The 18,992-nt window shown below is 47.0% G+C and overlaps 3 protein-coding genes across 3 annotated transcripts; all 3 read right to left on the bottom strand.

Annotated features, from left to right (window-relative positions):
• Positions 1–295: 295 nt before the first annotated feature.
• LOC135383565 (neprilysin-2-like) lies at positions 296–3,294 on the bottom strand. Its single transcript, XM_064612976.1, has one exon. The coding sequence runs from the start codon at positions 3,284–3,286 to the stop codon at positions 329–331; it is 2,958 nt and encodes a 985-aa protein (XP_064469046.1). The 5' UTR covers positions 3,287–3,294; the 3' UTR covers positions 296–328.
• A 1,579-nt stretch (positions 3,295–4,873) lies between these two features.
• Positions 4,874–5,524, bottom strand: LOC135384691 (uncharacterized). The gene has a single exon (XM_064613880.1). It carries the CDS (start codon positions 5,522–5,524, stop codon positions 4,874–4,876), a length of 651 nt encoding a protein of 216 aa, XP_064469950.1.
• Positions 5,525–13,074: 7,550 nt separating this feature from the next.
• On the bottom strand, positions 13,075–17,585 carry LOC135385468 (uncharacterized). The gene is made up of 4 exons (XM_064614797.1): positions 17,424–17,585; positions 16,288–16,566; positions 16,030–16,191; positions 13,075–15,216 (listed from the first exon to the last, which is right to left on the bottom strand). Exons 2-4 carry the CDS (start codon positions 16,562–16,564, stop codon positions 14,009–14,011), a joined length of 1,647 nt encoding a protein of 548 aa, XP_064470867.1. The 5' UTR covers positions 16,565–16,566; positions 17,424–17,585; the 3' UTR covers positions 13,075–14,008.
• Between the last annotated feature and the right edge of the window lie 1,407 nt (positions 17,586–18,992).

The raw sequence follows: 18,992 nt of genomic DNA, 5'->3' as shown, positions 1-18,992 counted from the left end.
AATTCTGTAGAGCTGGGGGCTACAGTACACGAACAGTTCTTTCACGAAGGTCCCGTTCAGGATGGTTCAGGAATGCTTTTACGAAACCATACATCGAAGAATATGTGCGACATAATTTTAGTTGTCTCGCGTTATCTGGCTGCTTTGACATTAATAGTGCTTTCAATTCAATTCAATAGTACAATTAAATTCAAAAAAATTCAATTCAATTCAAATACAAGTGTCTTTTTCTGTGTTTTGTCGAGATGTGTGTGCGCTTTTGTGGTTCCTCTGATGGAGATGAAATAGTGCATGATCTGGAAGAAAACGGTATTTATTGATGCTTCAGTTATGTGTTCCAAATAGCGCACTTAGGCGTGGGGTTCATAGGGGCACCTGGAGCACATCCCCAGGAGTTCGCAAATCGAGCCGAATTTCGGAGGGGCCCGTTTACACGGTGGTAACTGGCACCGCGCACATTTTCTTGCTCAGTTTGCTTCCTCAGCTCAGCACTCATCGTTTCACAAAGACTCTTCGCGTACAATACAAAAAACAGCTGATTTGCAGTGATATTCTTTCCAGTGAGAAAACTGCTAACCTGGATCGCCCTCTTCCGAAAAACATTGAACGCAACCAACAATGACATGCTGTCTAGAGTGTTCAGTTCCGACGTGATGTCTCGTCGTATCCGTCCGTCAAACCTTTGTTCGTAATGTTTTTGCACACATTTCTGCGCGTCACGGAACCCCGTCAACGTATCGGCGGACCACGTCAGCTTGTCCCTGGGATAGTTGCTCTGGTGGATCGCTTGCAATAATGCGACGACCACCTTTGTTGCAATGCGGGGAATCTGGAACAGTAGAGACTCCTTGGAGGCGAGATAGCGTGGATCAAACATGGCGATCGGCATGAAGACTCTGTTCGACTGCGTGTCAACTGTAGGATGAGTATTGAATATTGACCCCTTCCAGGTTTTCGCTTCAATGTCGCGAGGAAGCTGTACCTTTAAGAGTCTCTTTCGAAATAACTGTTTTGCCAAATATTCGTAGATAGGGATTATTCTTCCGTGGTCTTTCGCAGGCCAACTTGAACCCCTAGATCCACGATTGGGGAATTTGCTTAAAAGTGATCGGATGTCTTCCATTTTTACGCGAGAGAGTTTATTCTTCAGCGTTACCTTGTCCGCACTGCCGATCCACGTGGCATCGCCGATATGATTGGCGAAAGTCAACTTAATCTCGGTGAGCAACGGCCGCATGACTGTTTCCGTGTCCAGCCTTTGTTTGTTCCGATTGAAGACACGTAGGTAGTCTATAGGAAGAACGCGCTCCAGCATTCGCAAGCACCTTCTCCATCTGGGCCACTTCGTTTGCGTGATACCGGTAAGCTCCCTCATTTGAACGGACACAATATTCTCTAGGTCACGAAGAAGAGGTGATATGTGCGTGATGGCACGGAAGCCAATGTAATTCAAAACGTCAGCAGGCGTGCTGGCGTGCATGACAGGTCGTAGTGACTTGAGGTATGTTTCAGACTTGATGAGAACCCTTGTATTGTCACTTATTGTTGATATGTTTCTGAACACGAGCGTCAACAACTGCGTCAAATGACTGAACTGCTTTAGGGGAACCACTTTATACCGGCGAGCGGCAAAGCACTCGTATCCACGGTTCACTGCGATTTCAGCGAGTTTTCCAGTGAAATCAAGTATTCCTTTCAGCGTGTCGCTGAACTGGCCACGAATGAAGAGGCTTAGAGTCGCCTTCACCGCTTTACTGTACCATTCGGGCAAGCCCTTGTATTTAGTGTCATAGTGGCCGATCAGAAGGCTAGGCTCTCCTATTGCGATTATATGTCTGTCGTCGCTATTGGGGTTGGCATCGACGACAACAGATGCTATTGTTGCAAGGCCGAGTTTTCTGAGTAGTAGGCCCTCAGACTTCCAGACATCACGGGTATTCTTCGTTCCTCGTGCGAAAGGCCAACCGCGAAGCCCTAGGTTGTACATGTAATTCGACAAATCTAACCGATAATCTTCCGACGACATCTTTTGTCCACAAGCCACAAACAGCTGTCGTAGCTGCTGATGCCTTGGATCAAGCCTTCCTCTCGCGGTAATGTCGTTATATAGACCGTTCTCGGTTCTCTGGACTAGCAGTGCGTCCGTTGACGTTCCGGTAACAGGATGCATTTCTTTCCAACGGGTGCATACAAAGCCATAGAAGCTGTTACAGGCTTTTATATTCCAGTTGAGGTAACGGTCCAGGTAGTCCGACTCTTCTTCGCAAACTGGTGTCGCACAGAACTTCGATTTTCTTGAACGCAGTGTTCCTTGGCGTCTACTCATTGCTTTCCGTGTGACACGCATAGTACGGCGTCTGTAGTTAACTATCCTCATCATAAACTCCGGACTTGTGCTCCGAATGTGATGTTTTCGATACCTAACAGTAGCGTGCACCCCGTCATTGGCGATGTCGTCTTCCGATATATCAGTTTCACCACTTTCCCCTATAGATGCCTCGCTTGTATTCATATTAAATAGTTCGTCGTAGTTACCGTCATCTGCGGTTGAATACTGAATATCCGCCATGAAACTCTCCGGCGCATGAAAATGTCGGCCTTTCAGAGGGGGTACCATACTTCTTGTGCTCTTGATTCCAACATCAAAGGCTTGCGTGGTGGCTTCATGGGGACTTCTAGAGCGGACGATATTGGATGATCTTTCGATGTATGTACTAGATAGATAGTAAGAACCGAGCCCGATGATACACATAGCGAATAAAGGGGCGATAAAAAGTAATATACTTGACTTGTGCTCTTTCCTTTGGGCTGTTCCATTGGCCTGAGACACCGTCCTGTCCTCTGTCGTCTCAGGGGTGCTTTCGGGTTCACTGTTCTCTGTCTGGTCCCATCCTTCTGTAGCGGCACTGGCCTTCTCTTCGTCGCTGTTAGAGTATAGAGGATATCCGGAGCTCAAGTTTGCTAAGAAGCCACATGTCTCTCCACTAGTGCGTTGGCCAAGATGCAAGGGGTCATGATAATTTCGATAGTCCAGATTGAGCCATTCAGGACTGGAAGATCTGGAAACACGTGATGGGGTTGCACCGGAGGCTGTGCCCCGCAAGTGCTCTTGTGCCCAACTCATTGCCGTGGGGGATGTTCCTTCGGGATATTGCCAAGAGTTGAGAGTGAGAATGTCTGTGCTTCGGAAATCTAAGCCACTAGGACGTGATGTTGCATCATGCTTCATTTCGATTTCAAATCCGGACTGAGACCTTCCAGATGCGTGCAGCGCTCGTTTGAGCATTGCAGACGTGTTACCTTTCTTCTTCTTCGTCCTCAGTGTAAGTGGCCGTGATCCACAAAGTGCAAAGTGAGAATGGCCAGGGTTTGCAAACACTAAACTGTCACGACGACTAAACTTAACAACGAACTTCAACTAAAAGAATTTAGAAAGAAACTTCAACTAAAAATTGAAGAAGGATGATTGGGAAAGCAGAGTCTACCACCTCAGACGGCTTTCGTTGCTGAGCATGTGGTAATCTAGAATGGGATGGTATGCTGAACGAAGGATGAAGACGGGTCGGGACGACGGGCCCGCCGACAGGTGGCTTCCACGGGCTCCTTGCGCTGTCGCTTCCCGCGCGCTCTCCGTCACGTGATATAGTATGTGAACAGCATCTGAGCGCGCTCCGGAGTACAGCGCATGAGAAAAATAGAAGGAATCTGCCCTAAATAGAAAATAAACAAAACGAAAGTGCGCGCGTTCTGATAGCTGTCATAAACGCACGTGCTCTGAGTCAAAACAAACCGCAACAAATGCACTCGCAAAGGAGCGAGCTTTATGCGTGGTTCACACTACAACTTCTCTCCCTTGCGGTTACGGTGCGGATCCAGTGCGGAGGCGGCTGTCGTACGACACGCTGTTCAGACATATGCGTTCTTGATACGTCAAACGCTTGTGGTTGACCAATCACGTCTCCACTCCACCACGTCTCCATTCCACAGGCAGCCATGAACGGGCAACGTGATGTGGTCGGCGAAACTTTGAGGTGTATTAAAGCGTATCTGCGTCATACAGAGCGCGTAAACTGGCCACTTGTTGTTCAAATGGCAGCAGCCATGTTGGAAAAGCACGCGACAGCACAGCAGTGATGCGCTTGCGCGGAGCGCGCTCGCTCATTGGTCAGCTGCATCTCCGCAGGTAGCCCGTACCGCATGGAGTTCGGTCGAGCTCAACTCTTGCGGTGCGTGTGCTTTTCGGAGTGTCGTGCTTCGTTGTCATGACAACCGTGTCGCGCCGCGTCCGTAACGCATGAAAATGCAACAGTGTGAACCAAGCATTACGCTTTACGTCGTGTTTACTTCAAAAAGTATGCGGCAAACATAAAGAGAAACGGTACCATGCGAACATCATTTGCGCCACTGTTGAAGCGTACAAACAGAAACTTTTGGATTGTCGTTCAACTTTGCACACCTAAGATGCGCATGTGATGGGCTGTGTGGCATTTGGAGCTGATGCAATGGTGTGTATCCCAAAGTCTTAATGCATATTGCCCTGTTTCAAACACAATTTTGGTAGAGCATCTTCGCGGCCGACAAAACCAACACGAGCTGCCAAACTACTGAATAACGAAATGTATCCCATGCAGTACAACATCTCAAAGCACACCAAAAGATCGCGTGTCGCGCACAAGAAAGTTCGCGTATAGAGTTGTCACAAAATGGCACGATTGGTACGGATTTTTCCGTCAAAGAGGATTAAGGCTGGTTCACACTGCCACGTTCGCGCTTACGGGCTACGGGTTGCGCTTACGTAGTACCTGTGGGAGCTCGACCGGAGCCAGAGAAAGAGACAACCGGAACGGCCAGTGCGGCAGCAGAAAAGAAGTGTTTATTCGGAGCACGGGCTCCAGAAGCGTGAGCGTGCTGTAGTCAGCACTTCATTGTCTCTTGGATCACTACAAACTACCCTCCCCCTCGGGGGGACTGGAAGGATTGTCCGAAGCAAGGGAGCCCAGGAAACGGACTTTTTAGGGCGCGGGGCGGGGGACACCGGGCCCGATGGAAGAGGCGTGTCGAAGGCCTGCACGGAGGGCGCGTCGATGAAGGCTGGCTTGGTGCGGTCTATGGACACCGTTTCCGGCTTGCCGTTGAGGTCGATGACGAGGGTCTTCGTGCCATGACGGAGCACTTTGTGCGGGCCGGAATATGGGGCCTGAAGAGCCCGTCGAAGCCTGCCCACGCGGAGGAAAATGTGGGAGGCTTCAGATAGAGCCTTGGGAAGGTATCCCGGCGACGGCGGGGGAGGGCGGGTAGCCGTAGGATGAAGGCGGGAGAGTGTAGATTGGAGACGGCGCACGTAGTCAGAGGGGGCATCGGGCGGCAGGGGGGAGACTTGAAACACGTCAGCAGGTAGGCGGATGGTAGTGCCGTATACCAATTCCGCGGAGGAACACTGGATGTCAGTCTTCAAGGCCGCGCGAATGCCGAGGAGGACCAGCGGCAGATTCTCGGTCCAGTGCTGGGGCGCGCCGCGGGCCATCAGGGCTTGCTTGAGATGCCGATGCAAACGCTCCACCAAGCCGTTGGAGGCAGGGTGGTACGCGGTGGTGCGGAGGCGCGTGGTACCAAGGAGCTTGGTGAATGCTGTAAATAGGCGGCTCTAGAATTGGGGACCGCGATCAGTGACGACTTCCGTTGGCACGCCGAAACGGGCGATCCAGGAGGAAAGAAACGTGGAAGCGACCGTTTCGGCCGTTGAATCCGCCATGGGGGTTGCCTCTGGCCAACGGGTGAAGCGGTCCACGCATGTGAGAATGTATCGTTGGCCATGAGAGTGAGGGAGGGGGCCCACGATGTCGATGTGCACGGTAGCAAAGCGGTGTGACGGGGGGAGGAACGTGCCAATCGGAGACTTTGTGTGGCGCTGGCACTTTGACAGCTGGCAAGGAGTGCAAGCGCGGACCCATCTTCTGACGTCCTGGCGCACTCCCGGCCATACGTAGCGATCCGTGATCAGCGTAATGGTGGCGCGTACGCCGGGGTGTGCGAGGCCGTGGATGCTATTGAATATGGGTTTCCGGAGGGCGTCAGGGACAAGAGGGCGAGGGGATGCACCGGAGATGTCGCAGAGCACGGGCGTCGGAGTTAAAGGGTACGAGATATCTTGGAGCTTGAGACCGGTAGACGCGGTGCGAAGCCGTTGCAGTTCGGGATCCCGTGCCTGGGCGGTAGCCAAGTCCGCGATTGAGAGTGGGCTGGAGGAAAGGGTGGAGATGCGGCTGAGGGCGTCAGCCACTACATTCGCGGAGCCAGCGATGTGACGAATGTCGGTTGTGAACTCCGCTATGTAGGAAAGGTGACGGATTGCCCGCGGAGAGTAGTTGCGGCCGGCCGACGCCATGGCGCCGACTAGAGGCTTGTGATCCGTCCAGAGTGTGAAGGACCGCCCCTCGAGAAAATGGCGGAAATAGCGAACGGCTGAGTAAGCTGCCAGGAGCTCCTTGCTGAATGCGCTATATCGTGACTCTGCTGATGATAGCTTCCGTGAGAAAAATGCAATGGGCTGTGGGCAGGAGTCAACCTCTTGCTGGAGTGCGGCGCCGACAGCCTGGGCGGAGGCATCCACAAGCAGGGAGAGCGGGGCATTGGGGCGGGGGTGGGCTAAGAGGGTGGCGTCGGGAAGGGCTTGCTTGACGGCCGTGAAAGCGGTGTCGTGCACGCCGGTCCACGGCAGAGATTGGCGGGGGCTCTTAGGGGATTTCAGGAGGTCTTCGAGGGGGGAGAGAAGTGCTGCACAGGCGGGGACGAAACGGCGGTAGTAGTTGACAAGGCCGAGAAATCTTCGCAACTGGCGCACGGAGGATGGAACTGGATAGTCCATGATGGGCTGGATCTTTTGAGGGAGGGGAGCTATCCCGTCAGCAGATACGTGATGTCCAAGGAATTCTAGAGATGTCTTTCCGAACTCACATTTCTGTAGGTTGATAACGATGCCATGAGCATCGAGGCGGGAGAAAACCTGGCGGAGGTGGTCGTGGTGCTCCTGTTCGGTCGCACTGGCAACCAGCAGATCGTCCATATAAGCGAACGTGAAAGGCAGTCCGCGGAGAACAGAGTCAATGAATCGTTGAATCGGCCAGTGCGGCAGCAGAAAAGAAGTGTTTATTCGGAGCACGGGCTCCAGAAGCGTGAGCGTGCTGTAGTCAGCACTTCATTGTCTCTTGGATCACTACATACCCATCTCGTTGCCGGCTACGTTCCTCCATCGCTCACATTACTACGTTTCGGCGCTCCGTTCCTCCAATCAGGAGCGGCCTCCTAGAGCGCCATCCTTCCGAAGAAAAGTGAAATAGAGCCACAGCGTAGCATGGCGTCCAGAATCCAGCACCCCGGTGGCGGCTGCTTTGGAAGACAATCAGACATTCCCTGACGATGTTGATTGATTGATTTGTAAAAGAAAAAACGACGATGTTCTTAGCTGTTAACTGTTAATATTCTTAACTTAACGCCATCGTCGACAGTGCAACGTACAACTCGCTACGTCGGACAGATTCATTGAGCGAAGATATCACCTGACAGACCCACTGCTATGCTAATTGTCATCCATGAGTTTTCTTTTTGCGTGGCATCCCTGTAGTCGCTTCTTTTACTATTGTATAGCCAGGGAAACTTCTCAACTTGGAGAATAAGAGCGTCTAAGACATCCAGTGTTTGCGCCATCTTTGCAAGGAGACGCGCGAGACAAAACATATGCGCGGCATCCGAACTTTTCTGCCATCCTATTGGCCTGTGCGCTTACGGTTACGGAGCTTGCGGGAGAAAAGTTGAAGTTGCCTCAACTCCTTGCGGAAACGATCTTGCGGGCGCTGTCTCTTCGTCGTCATGGCAACCCCCACCGTAAGCGCCCGTAACCCGTACCGGCAAGCGTAAACGTGACAGTGTGAACCAGCCTTTAGGGTGATGAAGAATGACAAGCATTATGTCCTGGCCTAACGTGCACAGAGAGATGCAGGCGTGTGGTAGACACACGGGTTATTGCACTGTTTCAGAATGTTGTTTTAGTATATTCAGGACAGGTGCTACAAAATCCTTTGTGAAGAGTTCCTTTACGAATGCGGCGACGACCGCTATCGACCGCTGCGTGTGACGCTTAATCACAGTGCATCAAGTAAGCCGCTTCTAGGATTTCATGGTTAACTTGCAATAGCTAGCTTCTGCATGGTTCCATCAACACCGATTAATTTTCAACAGAGATAAAGGTTGCCTTAAACTTGAACTTAGCGGTGAAATCTTTTTACCATCTTAAGTGGTGATGTAACACGAACTCCTCAACGTTAAGCAGCGTTTGGGAGACATGGTTGAGTGTAATTAAAAGGTGAGGAACCTTCGAATTGTTAAGAGACGCTCGTAAAACATGACTTATGAAGACCGAAAAATGATCTGATCTCACATTGCGTCTCTAAGTACTTTACTTACTTTACTTTCCAATGAGTATTTGCAGTTAACAGGTAACAAACATGATGAATAATTGAAATATTAGTTGAACTACAAAAGTTTAAACTGGTTGCACACACAACGCACCCTTGTAGCCACGACCAGCGGTTTATCCAGACCCCCCAAAACCACTTCAACACCTCCCCCATATGTTTGGCAACACCCCCGCACTTGCCATGCTACTATGTCGCTACTGTTACTTTGTAAGTGCCCCCCCCCCCCTCACGAGCTTGTGGTTCTGGATAACCTACTGGCCACTGCATGACGGTAGACCAGTGTTGTACCCGTTACCGAAGTATACGGTATTGGGATACCGATATCGATACTTCCTTTTTCAGATAACGGCGTATCGTTACTGCAAAAGAAGTAACTCTATACTTTATACCCGATACTTTTGCTGAAAATACGAAGAAGTGCGAATAAACCTGTACCCGAGAAACGTCATCATGACGTTGGTAGACAGACCGAAACCAAAACAGATCGGAAGGGGAGAGCTGGGTTCCACGAATGGGCAATAGGCCAGTTCAGAAAATCCCATGATGCCAAGCGACGCGGTGCAGTATGGGGAGTTGATACCATGGGAGAGAGGGAAATCAGTTTCGGTATGGCGGGCTAGTTTCGGTTTTTCTCCTCCACCTCGGCTGTTTCCGGTCGGCGGTCGGTACGGCTTTACCGGTCGGGACGCACGGACACTGCTACTGCAAGCAAGATATCGCGTTCCAACGACTACGACCGTATTACGCACATGGAGTAAGTATTAAGAACAATCTACTCTCTCATTGAAGTGAGGATTAGTAAGAAAACTGTGGTTGCAAACAATAATAACTTGTTGTCAATAAGTATTCACAGGTAACACTAGTTTCGGTTGTGCGCGGCGTGCACCGTCTAGCTTTAAGTTACGTTAGTGTGCTTTCCACATAGAAAAAAAATGTTTATTTAGTCAGCTTGGACTCAGATGGGAAGATTTTGTCGGTATGGAAACAGCTGGCAAGGCAATCAAAGCATTGACGAGGCCGTTGAAACGAACGACGTAGTACATGCGCAGTCACGGTTATCTGAAAGTGCCTTCGCAGCCCATATTACCTATTGTTGAGCTTTAAAGTGTTAAGACAGTATTGCATTCGAAGGCAGACCACTCGCTGCACGTGTTTATTACTCCAAAGCATTACACACGCCGTGACGTTGCCCACATACATGAGGCCGACAACGGCAAGCCCTTTCACCATCACCACCACCACCATTACACATGCAACGCCTGGAGATTGAGATGGGATAAACCGCGGTGTGCCGATTTCAAACAAGCGTACGCGAACACTTTGTTGATATAAACATACCCTAGTAGCACAATTTGTTCGCGGAACGTTATGGTAATGTTTTATTCAAACGTTGCAGAAACATGGCCAATGTCCTCTGTCAATCTGTTCAGCAACGTTGCTGGAACTAGTTTCCGTCACGTTTCCACAATATTGTGACGCCGTCACAGCAATATCCTTCAACGCGGACACAATATTGCTAATGAAGGATGAAATACTACCAATCTTTATTACCTACCTAATATTACCTACCTACTTTCATCTTTTATCGTTAATTTCTTAGGCAAATTGAGGCTTTGTATGTAATTGTCCCTTCTGTGTTGTTCCAGCCTTAGAACATCAGTTCTTTCATGTTCAACAATATTTAGGCAACAGTTATGTAACATTCCTACAACACTGTAAAGCGTTCACATCCATATTTGTTAAATACACCACAGCTAGCACCCAATGGTATGGCAACATTTCATCAATGTTATACTGCAGCGTTGTCCAAGCGTTGTTAATGCCCACGACCTTACGTCATTTGCAACATTAATTTGTAACATTCGAGCAACGTGCCCACAACACAGCAACAACATTGTGGCACTGTATGTACACATTTTTCAAATCGTGTCTACATAAGTGTCGTGCCTCTCCCGCCTGACTGGGGGCCGGGGAGACCTGTATTGTGATCAAGCTGGAGAGATACCTATGGAGGTAGACAACAGTTTGGACGTCCCACTGGATAGAGCATATACTGAAGCACAAACTGTTGGGGTACATCCATTAGGTGTAGTGGGGCGTAAAACATTTGTTACGGTGATGATGCATACCATGTATCTATAATGAGTCAAGTATACCCAACAACATTCCTGACATCCCTGCCTGTCAAGTACCATGTTTTTAAATCAGGCTTGTGCTACATGGGATATTAACTAAGAGGAATGCACGAGACCCCCTCGCAAAGCCTGGACACATTACGAATATGTTGCCTGAAATGTTGTATTTCTCTTCAGAGAAATATCACTGTAATGCTGTCTAAATGTCGCAAAATTACAACGCAAATGTTGCCTCCACATTGTATTTGTGATGGAGAAGTATGGGCATAACGTTGTCTCTGCATTGCAGAAACATAACACAAATGTTGCCTCAATATTGAATTTGTGTCTAAAAAAATATGGCTGTCATCCTGTCTCACTGTTGCAGCAATGTAACACAAATGGTGATCTAATATTGTATTTCTTGCTGGAAAACTGTGGCTGTAAGGCAGTCTCAATATTGCAGAGGCATAACACAAATGTTCCCTCATATTTTATTTGCGTTGACGGAATATGGCTGTGACGCTGTCTGAATGTTGCAGCAACATAACACAAACGTTCCCTCGACACAACATGTCAACTAGTATGCGTTTACTGATACGCTGCTTCGTTAATAATTGTTATGTAGCCTCCGGTCGTACCTTGTCTGGCTGTGTGTTACCCAAGCATGCTGATTAGTCCATACGAATAGTGCAGGTTTCGAAATTTAGCTGCTCAGGTTCATTGCCAATTTTAAGGCTACATGTACTTGGCATATCTGAAGCGGTTTGACCACATTTCAGATTTATGTTGTATGTTACAGGCAGAGTCATCATGTGAAAGATCTCCCAAAGGGTCCCTGGACCAAACAGCTTAAAAGCTTCCCAAAGGAGTTTTGTGAAAAGTCCATCTTGGACTATCAGAACTCCGTGGGTGCGACAAAACACTACGTACAAGGCTATGCAATGTTCAAGGCAGACAAAGTTCGAAATGTGCTACTGCATCACGCCACAGACACTACAGTGAAGGCTACAGTGGAAGCGTCGTTTACACTGCGAAAGGAATATGTTGCTTCACTTCGTATTAATAGAAATGGCAAAATTGGAGGCGGCTATTGTCAGTGCCCATCTGGCAGTGGTGGCGTCTGCAAACACGTGGGAGCTTTGGCATGGTTTCTTTTGGACGTGATTCGTGCCAACTGCTCTTATGTTCCTGACAAAGTTTCGTGCACTGAGCAACCGCAGAAATGGGGTCGCAGCCATGCTAAAGGGAACCTTCAGTGCAACGAGTTTCCACAGCTTGTGTTTAAGAAACATGTTCCGGGCAAACCAGCAGCACCAGCCAAACGGTCGAAGTTGAAAGCTGAGGTATCACCTACAGAAGATGCTCTGAAGATGCTCGCAAATAATATAGCTGCAAGCAGTATGGAATCCCAGATGCACGCCCGAATATTGCAAGAGGCCAACTATCAGCCTGTGAGAAAAGTACAATGCAACACCACCATTTCACAACCCACGGAAGAAAATCCCATCAGCCTGCCCATACAAGAGCTGTGGAAAGAGTGTGCTGAGTCACATACGCCAGTACACAGCATCAACCTAAAGGAAGCACAGGAGCTCGAGAGACTCACACGTGGCCAAGGCTCTGTGAAACTGTGGATGAAAGAAAGGTCTACTAGGTTGACAGCTTCCAACTTTGGTGACGTCATCAGAAGGAAAGCAATAGTAGACCAGAAGTTCATCGACAGGATATTTTGCAAGCAGTCCCACAGCACAAGATATATGAGGATTGGACAAGAGAACGAAAAACCAGCCATACTGAGATACAAGAAAGAAAGAAATGTCCAAATTTTTCCTGTGGGACTTTGTGTGAATCCTGGAGTGCCAGACCTAGGTGCCTCCCCTGATGGTCTCGTTTATGACAGAGAAATTAATGGCTATGGGCTCCTCGAGGTTAAAACGCTGGCAAAAGCTAAAGATAACAACATGCAAACTGCAGATGCCCTTGCTTCAAATATGGCGCCCTTTCTAAAGGACGGAAAATTGAAGCAAACACATAAATATTATTTCCAGATACAAGGTCAGCTGGCTTTGACCGGACTTCTGTGGTGCGACCTTGTGGTAGACAGTGGTAGCGGCAGCCCCTTTGTGCAAAGAATTGAATTTAATGATCACCAATGGAAAGCAACAATGCTTCCAGCACTGCTAAAATTCTACAGCTCCACAGTGAACAGCAACAAATCATTGTGTGCTTAGGTCAAATGTATGTGAGACTATCATCATTCGTTTCATTTGAAAGTGTATTTCCATGAAGAGTTGCATAACAAAGAGTAACAAAGGTTTTGGGACGTTTCGACGTCTATACGGACGTCATCTTCAGCAAAAGAAAACGCTGCCTGCGAGTCCTAGGTAAGTGTGACAGTGGCCCTTTGTGGTTGTTGCAGGAATTATTTTCATGATGTATGTGCCATGACCCAAGGAATTTTCTCACCCCCTTCGGGTTCACGTGCCAGTGTAATGGCATTGTCGTAGTTGAAAGTGATTTTCAACTTTGACAATGCCACTACACTGGCACGTGAACCCGAAGGGGGTGAGAAAATTCCTTGGGTCATGGCACATACATCATGAAAATAATTCCTGCAACAACCACAAGGGGCCACTGTCACACTTACCTAGGACTCGCAGGCAGCGTTTTCTTTTGCTGAAGATGACGTCTGTATAGACATCGAAACGACATTATGGTTTCCATAATAAACAGGAGTTTGTGTGAACTGTATTTATTCTTGCTACTTAGGTCCTGTTTCACCAATGTTGGTTAACTTTGAACAGAGATAAATTCTTTTTTGCAAGCGTTAGTTGATGTGACAAATGATTCAGTAACAACTCCTTTAGTGAAGCGCAGTTATGATTTAATTTCAAGTTTAGTGACTGTTGACCTCTGTTCAAGTCTCTGTTAATTGCCATTGGTGAAACTGTACCTTTGTCATCTTGACACGGAAAGCAGGTCAGCTAGACATCCGGTTTGCACATGGCCGGTTCCACAAACACTGACTGACCCGCGATGAAGTGTCCCTTAACTTGAAGGTAGCCATCAATTTTCTTTTTTGAATAATCTTAGTTATGTACGATGGGTTCCATTAATGCTAGCTACCATTACAGAAAAAGAGTTGAGACCTAATTTCAAGTTCAAGGACGCTTCGTCAACCTTAACCAGCTTTGGTGAAGGTGGCACATAATAGTGTTGTGCAGAATACTAACAGTACTTGGAGCACTAATGCTCTGAAAAATATGCAGTAATTCACAAGCCTTTTTATCTGCGACTGGAAATAACACACACACACACACACACACACAAAACGACTAATCACAGTACTCACGTCCTTGCTGGCACGCGCGTTAAACCAATATTGTACAAGAACTCTATTAGCTTGACAAGGCACTCTCATTCCTGACCTTCACACCCTCTATTAAGAAGCGGATTGTCAATAAAATTACACAACAATGCACACGTTTTCCACACTGGGTTTAGCAGCTTTGCCATTGAGTTGTGAAAAACGTACTTCAAAATCCGGAATGTTTTCACCTGTCGAATAACACGTTCGACATGAATACGTGCCTTCGCAATGCTTCTTGTTCTAAGTTCATCTGCAACTGAGAGCTGAGGAGCACCATTTAAAAATGGTGGAATGTTGAGGTCGACCTTCAGTGTGGCCAGGTCCTCCGCAATGATGAAGCCTCTGTCAGCCATCACTGAATCTCCCTCCTCGAGTAAATCATAAAGACCACTTTGCTTGACTAGTGCCCTGTCTGAAATTCTGCCAGGTGCAAGATTGCTAACAAAAGTGACAAAACCATTGGGAGCTATTCCAATGAGCCCCTTTGCTGTATTGTGACTCTTGTAAACAGAGTAGGTGTCACTTTGAACACGAAAGTCACTTGGAGTTTCGATGTAGAGTTCAGTGCAGTCCAGTATCACTCTTGTTGATGGATAGGATTCCTTGAACACAGGCGGCATGAAGTCATTGACAGTTTCTCGAGATGGCCATATTGGCGTTCTGCTGAGGTACTCGCTTAAAAACTCGGTCCAAAAGGAGAGCATTTCACTAATGTATGCACGACTTGTGCAGTACCTGTAAGCCAAGTCTCTCTCAAGCAGACCGACTCTTAATCGGATTAACACAAGAATCAACTGCTCTTCCAAATTAAACCTTTGTGGTCTCCCACTCTTCGTTGATCCTTGACTGCACGTCTTCCTATAGTTCTCATAGCCCAAATGAACAAATTCATAAAATCTCTTGAAACGCTCAACTGTTTTAAACCCAGTGTAGAACTGCAATTTCTCAGTATCTCTGGCAATGCTTAGTGGTGTTGGGTTCAACCTCTCCTGATTAGCTTCTTTCTCAACCAGTTTTCTCTCAAGATCAAGAACTTGTGATGAGAGTGCTTGTTGCTCCTTCAAAAACTGCTCCTCTGCAGCAGAAAGCTTCTGACGCAAATCTTGCAGTTCCTTCCTGTTAGCTGCATTTGTTCCGTGGAGTTCTGCAATGCTTTTCTGGAGGTCTGCTTTCTCTTGAAGAAGACACAAGTTAATACTTCGAAGTTCCTCATTCTCTCTTGAGAGCTGTTCGAGTTTACTGCATTGTTCAGATCCTAAAAAGAAGAAAAAAAAACACTCGAGTTAGTTCTTGCTCCTCAGTGGCACAAGATGGTGTTCAACATGCTGCTCAGTGCACTGAAACATTGTCATGCAATGAGAAAAGAACAAGGATGTACGACGCACATGAAGAGTGTTACGCTGACATGGATAGTTTGCAAGTGAGTTGCGGCAATGTCCAACGTTAATGTGGCCAACAATCAAATTTCAACATGAGACCCCTGCTCTAGACCTCTTTTTGTATGAGCCATGAATTCTGTTAGCCCGAAATATAGCCTGTCGAGTTAGACGTCCGGTTGGTCAGGGTTCTTCCAGAGCTCAAGGATTAGTCTACCAGGGGCTTGTTAGTACTTGACAAAGGCTCGGTTTCACCAACGCTGGTTAACTTTGAACCGAGATCAAGCGTTGCTAAAACTTGAAGTTAACGCTCAATTCTTTTTTGCAAACGTTAGTTGGTGACGTGATGAATGTTTCAGTAACAATAACTCCCTTTTGTGAAGCACAGTTAAGCGTTAAATTCAAGTTAAGGGACCATTGATCTCGGTTCAAGTTTTAATCGGCGTTGGTGAAACCGGGCCAAAGTGATGTATGATGGTGCACCCCCTCTCAGTACCTTTCTGTCGTTTGCAATGTACCAGCCCCCCTGCATTTCTGCCTACACATGCCTATTCGATAGTTATTTTCCTCAAGTTTAGGTGTCTAAAAGTAAATTTTATTACTAGAATGTTGCCATGAGTTATCATTACAAACAACAATTTTAACCTGAGATTATGAATGGGGAGATTCATCACCAGAATGAAAAAAACTACCTTCTGTCTCATCAACAAAGTCAGACTGACTTAGGAAGTGTTCAGACTCAGAGGACAATACATCTTCTTCAAGACTCATGCTGGACACTTCCTCGAAGGAGGTTTCCACAGTAACCTCCACAGACACATCCAGAGGGGAAGACTGGGCAACTTGAGATGGACCTGCATACATATGCATATGAAGCACCCAGTATGTCAGCACTTGTGTATGTTGTAGGAAATCATGTTATACATCAAATCGACATTTCTTGTACGCACATGTCTGAATGAATGTGCCAGGCTTCAGGAGCCGTGGCACCTTGTCCATGTATTGTTTCTTCCCGCAGACATTGAAGTGTGCACCACATATCTTATGGCTGGGCTTAGGCTGCCACAGTTCTGGCAAAGCTGTGTTTTGAATGATGGCTTGAACCCATTGCTCACGGAGGCTAGGATCTTTCGGGAAAGAGTGGTAGGACACATCCCTGTTGCGCAGCTGAACGTGCTTGCAGCTTGGGATACAACAATGGCATCCATGAGAAGTCGTTGACGGCATTGCTAAGGAAGAAAAAAACAGTTTTAGTACTTCAACGTGCGGTTGTAAACATTGAAAGTGCTCATGATGAGACACAGATTTTTGAGAGAAGAGCCAGAACTTTGAAAGTGTTGCATCAGCCAGATGCTGAGGAAATATCTCCTTTCAAATGAAGCAAAAAAAAAGGAGCACACGACACAGGCAGACACACACAAGCAAAGTCAAACGGAGCTTAATAATGGCTCGCAGGAAGTGCAAACATTTGCAGTTGATACACAACAGCTTTGTTGCACTTGTGCTTCCGGTAAAGCAGGCGGTACTGTAATACATTATTGCATTGCACATTATTGCATTGTGCAGTATCACACAAAGTTGATACTTGCTTCTTGGTTAGTTCCAACGAGCAATGCCTGACGGTGACATCATTCGCAACACACAAGTACATAAAATAGTTGCCTTGAGTTCTCGAACTCTACATCAACGAATGTCTACATCCCGCTGTGACGGGTCACAACAGTATGTACAATTAATAAATCTCCCTTCAGATGTTCAACTATAATCCCTTTTTAGTTGATTTCACTCGAAACAGATGAGGTCTTCTCAAGACAAGCGAGCATAGCGAACCGCGCGTTTGTTCTTTTTCCAACGAACACCACCGTCATTATTGAACCACATTTGCACTTTCCCATCCCATGTTCACAGATTATAAACAACCGTAGCTAATGCAGCGTGGTTTCGTAGCAAATGCCACCGGTGTTACGTCGCTACGAGATCGAGAACGGCGTAATATGTACATTAGCGTCCGCTACCTTGGCACTTAACTAAGCAATAACTTCGGTTTTTTCCGTTTTAAAACAGAGATAGAGCGAAATGTGCTTACCTGTGCTTGTGTGAATGAGTACAGCAGACGTAAAGGCGAATTCACACACGTAGCCGGAGGAGCTCACCAAGGTAAACTAACATGGCGACCAGATTTCGAAACACTTCGCTTCCCGCGGTGAGCAAGTTCCCACAGTGCCTCACGACGAGAGGGAATCATGGGATTTTCTGAACTGGTCTATTGTTCGCTGCCTCATATTGAAAGAAAAGTAGGACCGAAGGTCGCGTCCTTTTCAGAGACCATCGTAATCCCCTCAAGACCGTGGCTTTCGGGCGCGACCTTGTTCGCCACTAGCATTGAACGTAGTTCAACTCTACCAAACTCGTGGCGCTGTCGAACATTATGACGTCATTTGTTTACAAACAGGTAGAGGTCTATTGGGAGAAGACAGTAGTGTTAGCGGACCGTTGATAAGGTGGCTTGCGTCGAATCGTATCACCCGGAACCAATCAGTGGATAAGACTCTGAGTCACGCACCACTGCGGTTGGTTCCATTAGGCACAATAACCTTATCAACGGTATAGTAAAACTCACTAGTTTCGCAACAAAAAAGCTGAATATTTATTATACAGCTTAGACACTTTGGCTGACTCTTAGCCTGTCGACGCTAAGCGGACCAGTCACAATGAATACAAGAAAGAAATATAACCAGTAAAGCAAATGTGGGAGCACTACAAAAGTATCAGTATCGGCACGGTCCCTAAATACTCTTTCTGGTCTGGAAACTCCGCTCGAATACAATAGACACGATCACTTGTGGACAATTTCTCCCGCATGGGGCGATCGCGTCGTTTGGGAGGAGACACCCTCGTGGAGCAGACGACGTTTCCATAGCGCTGCGTGTTTTAGGGAAGATTTGATCAGCTACTTTTTAAAGTTCATTTCGGGTTTAGAGCAGAAATAATTCTCGAATAGGTTCATGAGTTCAGCCCGCACATTTTAGTTCAGTTAGTGTAAATTTGCAGATTTTCAGCGTAGATTGCAACCTTCGTTGTTGTCTTTTTCTGGCACGGAAAATGTTGATTTTACTCTCACTCGTCTCTCAATGAAGGTTGATAAACATATTAATTCATTCTGTTACACAATCACACAAACTATAGTGGTGTGTTATAAAGTAATGCCGCTTTCGGTAGTTATTTCGTGAGAGCGAAACTTTCCAAACGCGTGGTTTCCTCGTAGCATGCAGTTTGTTGCAATCTGAGCAGAGATAAAATTACGAGGTGATTCTATTTCAGAGAAGACATAAGACTTCAGAAGAAGTACTTATTTATTTATTTATTTACCCTCAGGGCTACAGCATTAAAGAGGGGAGGGGCTTGAAACAAAGCAAAAACAATGTGGAATACAACAAAAAAATAATAATAAAAAAAACAACAACACAACGAACCAAAAACACGGGCATAGATAGTATCACTGGTGGACAATCAGATTAGTATATGTAAAGCTCAAATAATCTTGCGCTGCATTCAAGTGGTCGTGAAGCAGTTTTCTGATCTGTCTACCGTCAGTGATGGAGGTAAGGTGACCCGGGAGATGATTCCATTCCAGTGAGGTTTTAAGTAAAAATGA

Source organism: Ornithodoros turicata, chromosome 2 (assembly GCF_037126465.1).
Source record: "Ornithodoros turicata isolate Travis chromosome 2, ASM3712646v1, whole genome shotgun sequence".
Classification (NCBI taxonomy): Eukaryota; Metazoa; Arthropoda; class Arachnida; order Ixodida; family Argasidae; genus Ornithodoros; species Ornithodoros turicata.
This window is presented reverse-complemented; position numbering and strand designations above follow the sequence as displayed.

Bases quoted from the DNA above. Each gene is read 5' to 3' on its own strand.
- LOC135383565 (XM_064612976.1), bottom strand. From the start codon at position 3,286: ATGCTCAAACGAGCGCTGCACGCATCTGGAAGGTCTCAGTCCGGATTT.
- LOC135384691 (XM_064613880.1), bottom strand. From the start codon at position 5,524: ATGGCCCGCGGCGCGCCCCAGCACTGGACCGAGAATCTGCCGCTGGTC.
- LOC135385468 (XM_064614797.1), bottom strand. From the start codon at position 16,564: ATGCCGTCAACGACTTCTCATGGATGCCATTGTTGTATCCCAAGCTGC. The intron at 16,192-16,287 runs GTGCGTACAAGA...ATATGTATGCAG, and splicing joins TGGCACATTCATTCAGACAT to GTCCATCTCAAGTTGCCCAG. The intron at 15,217-16,029 runs GTAGTTTTTTTC...TCTTCTTTTTAG, and splicing joins CTTTGTTGATGAGACAGAAG to GATCTGAACAATGCAGTAAA.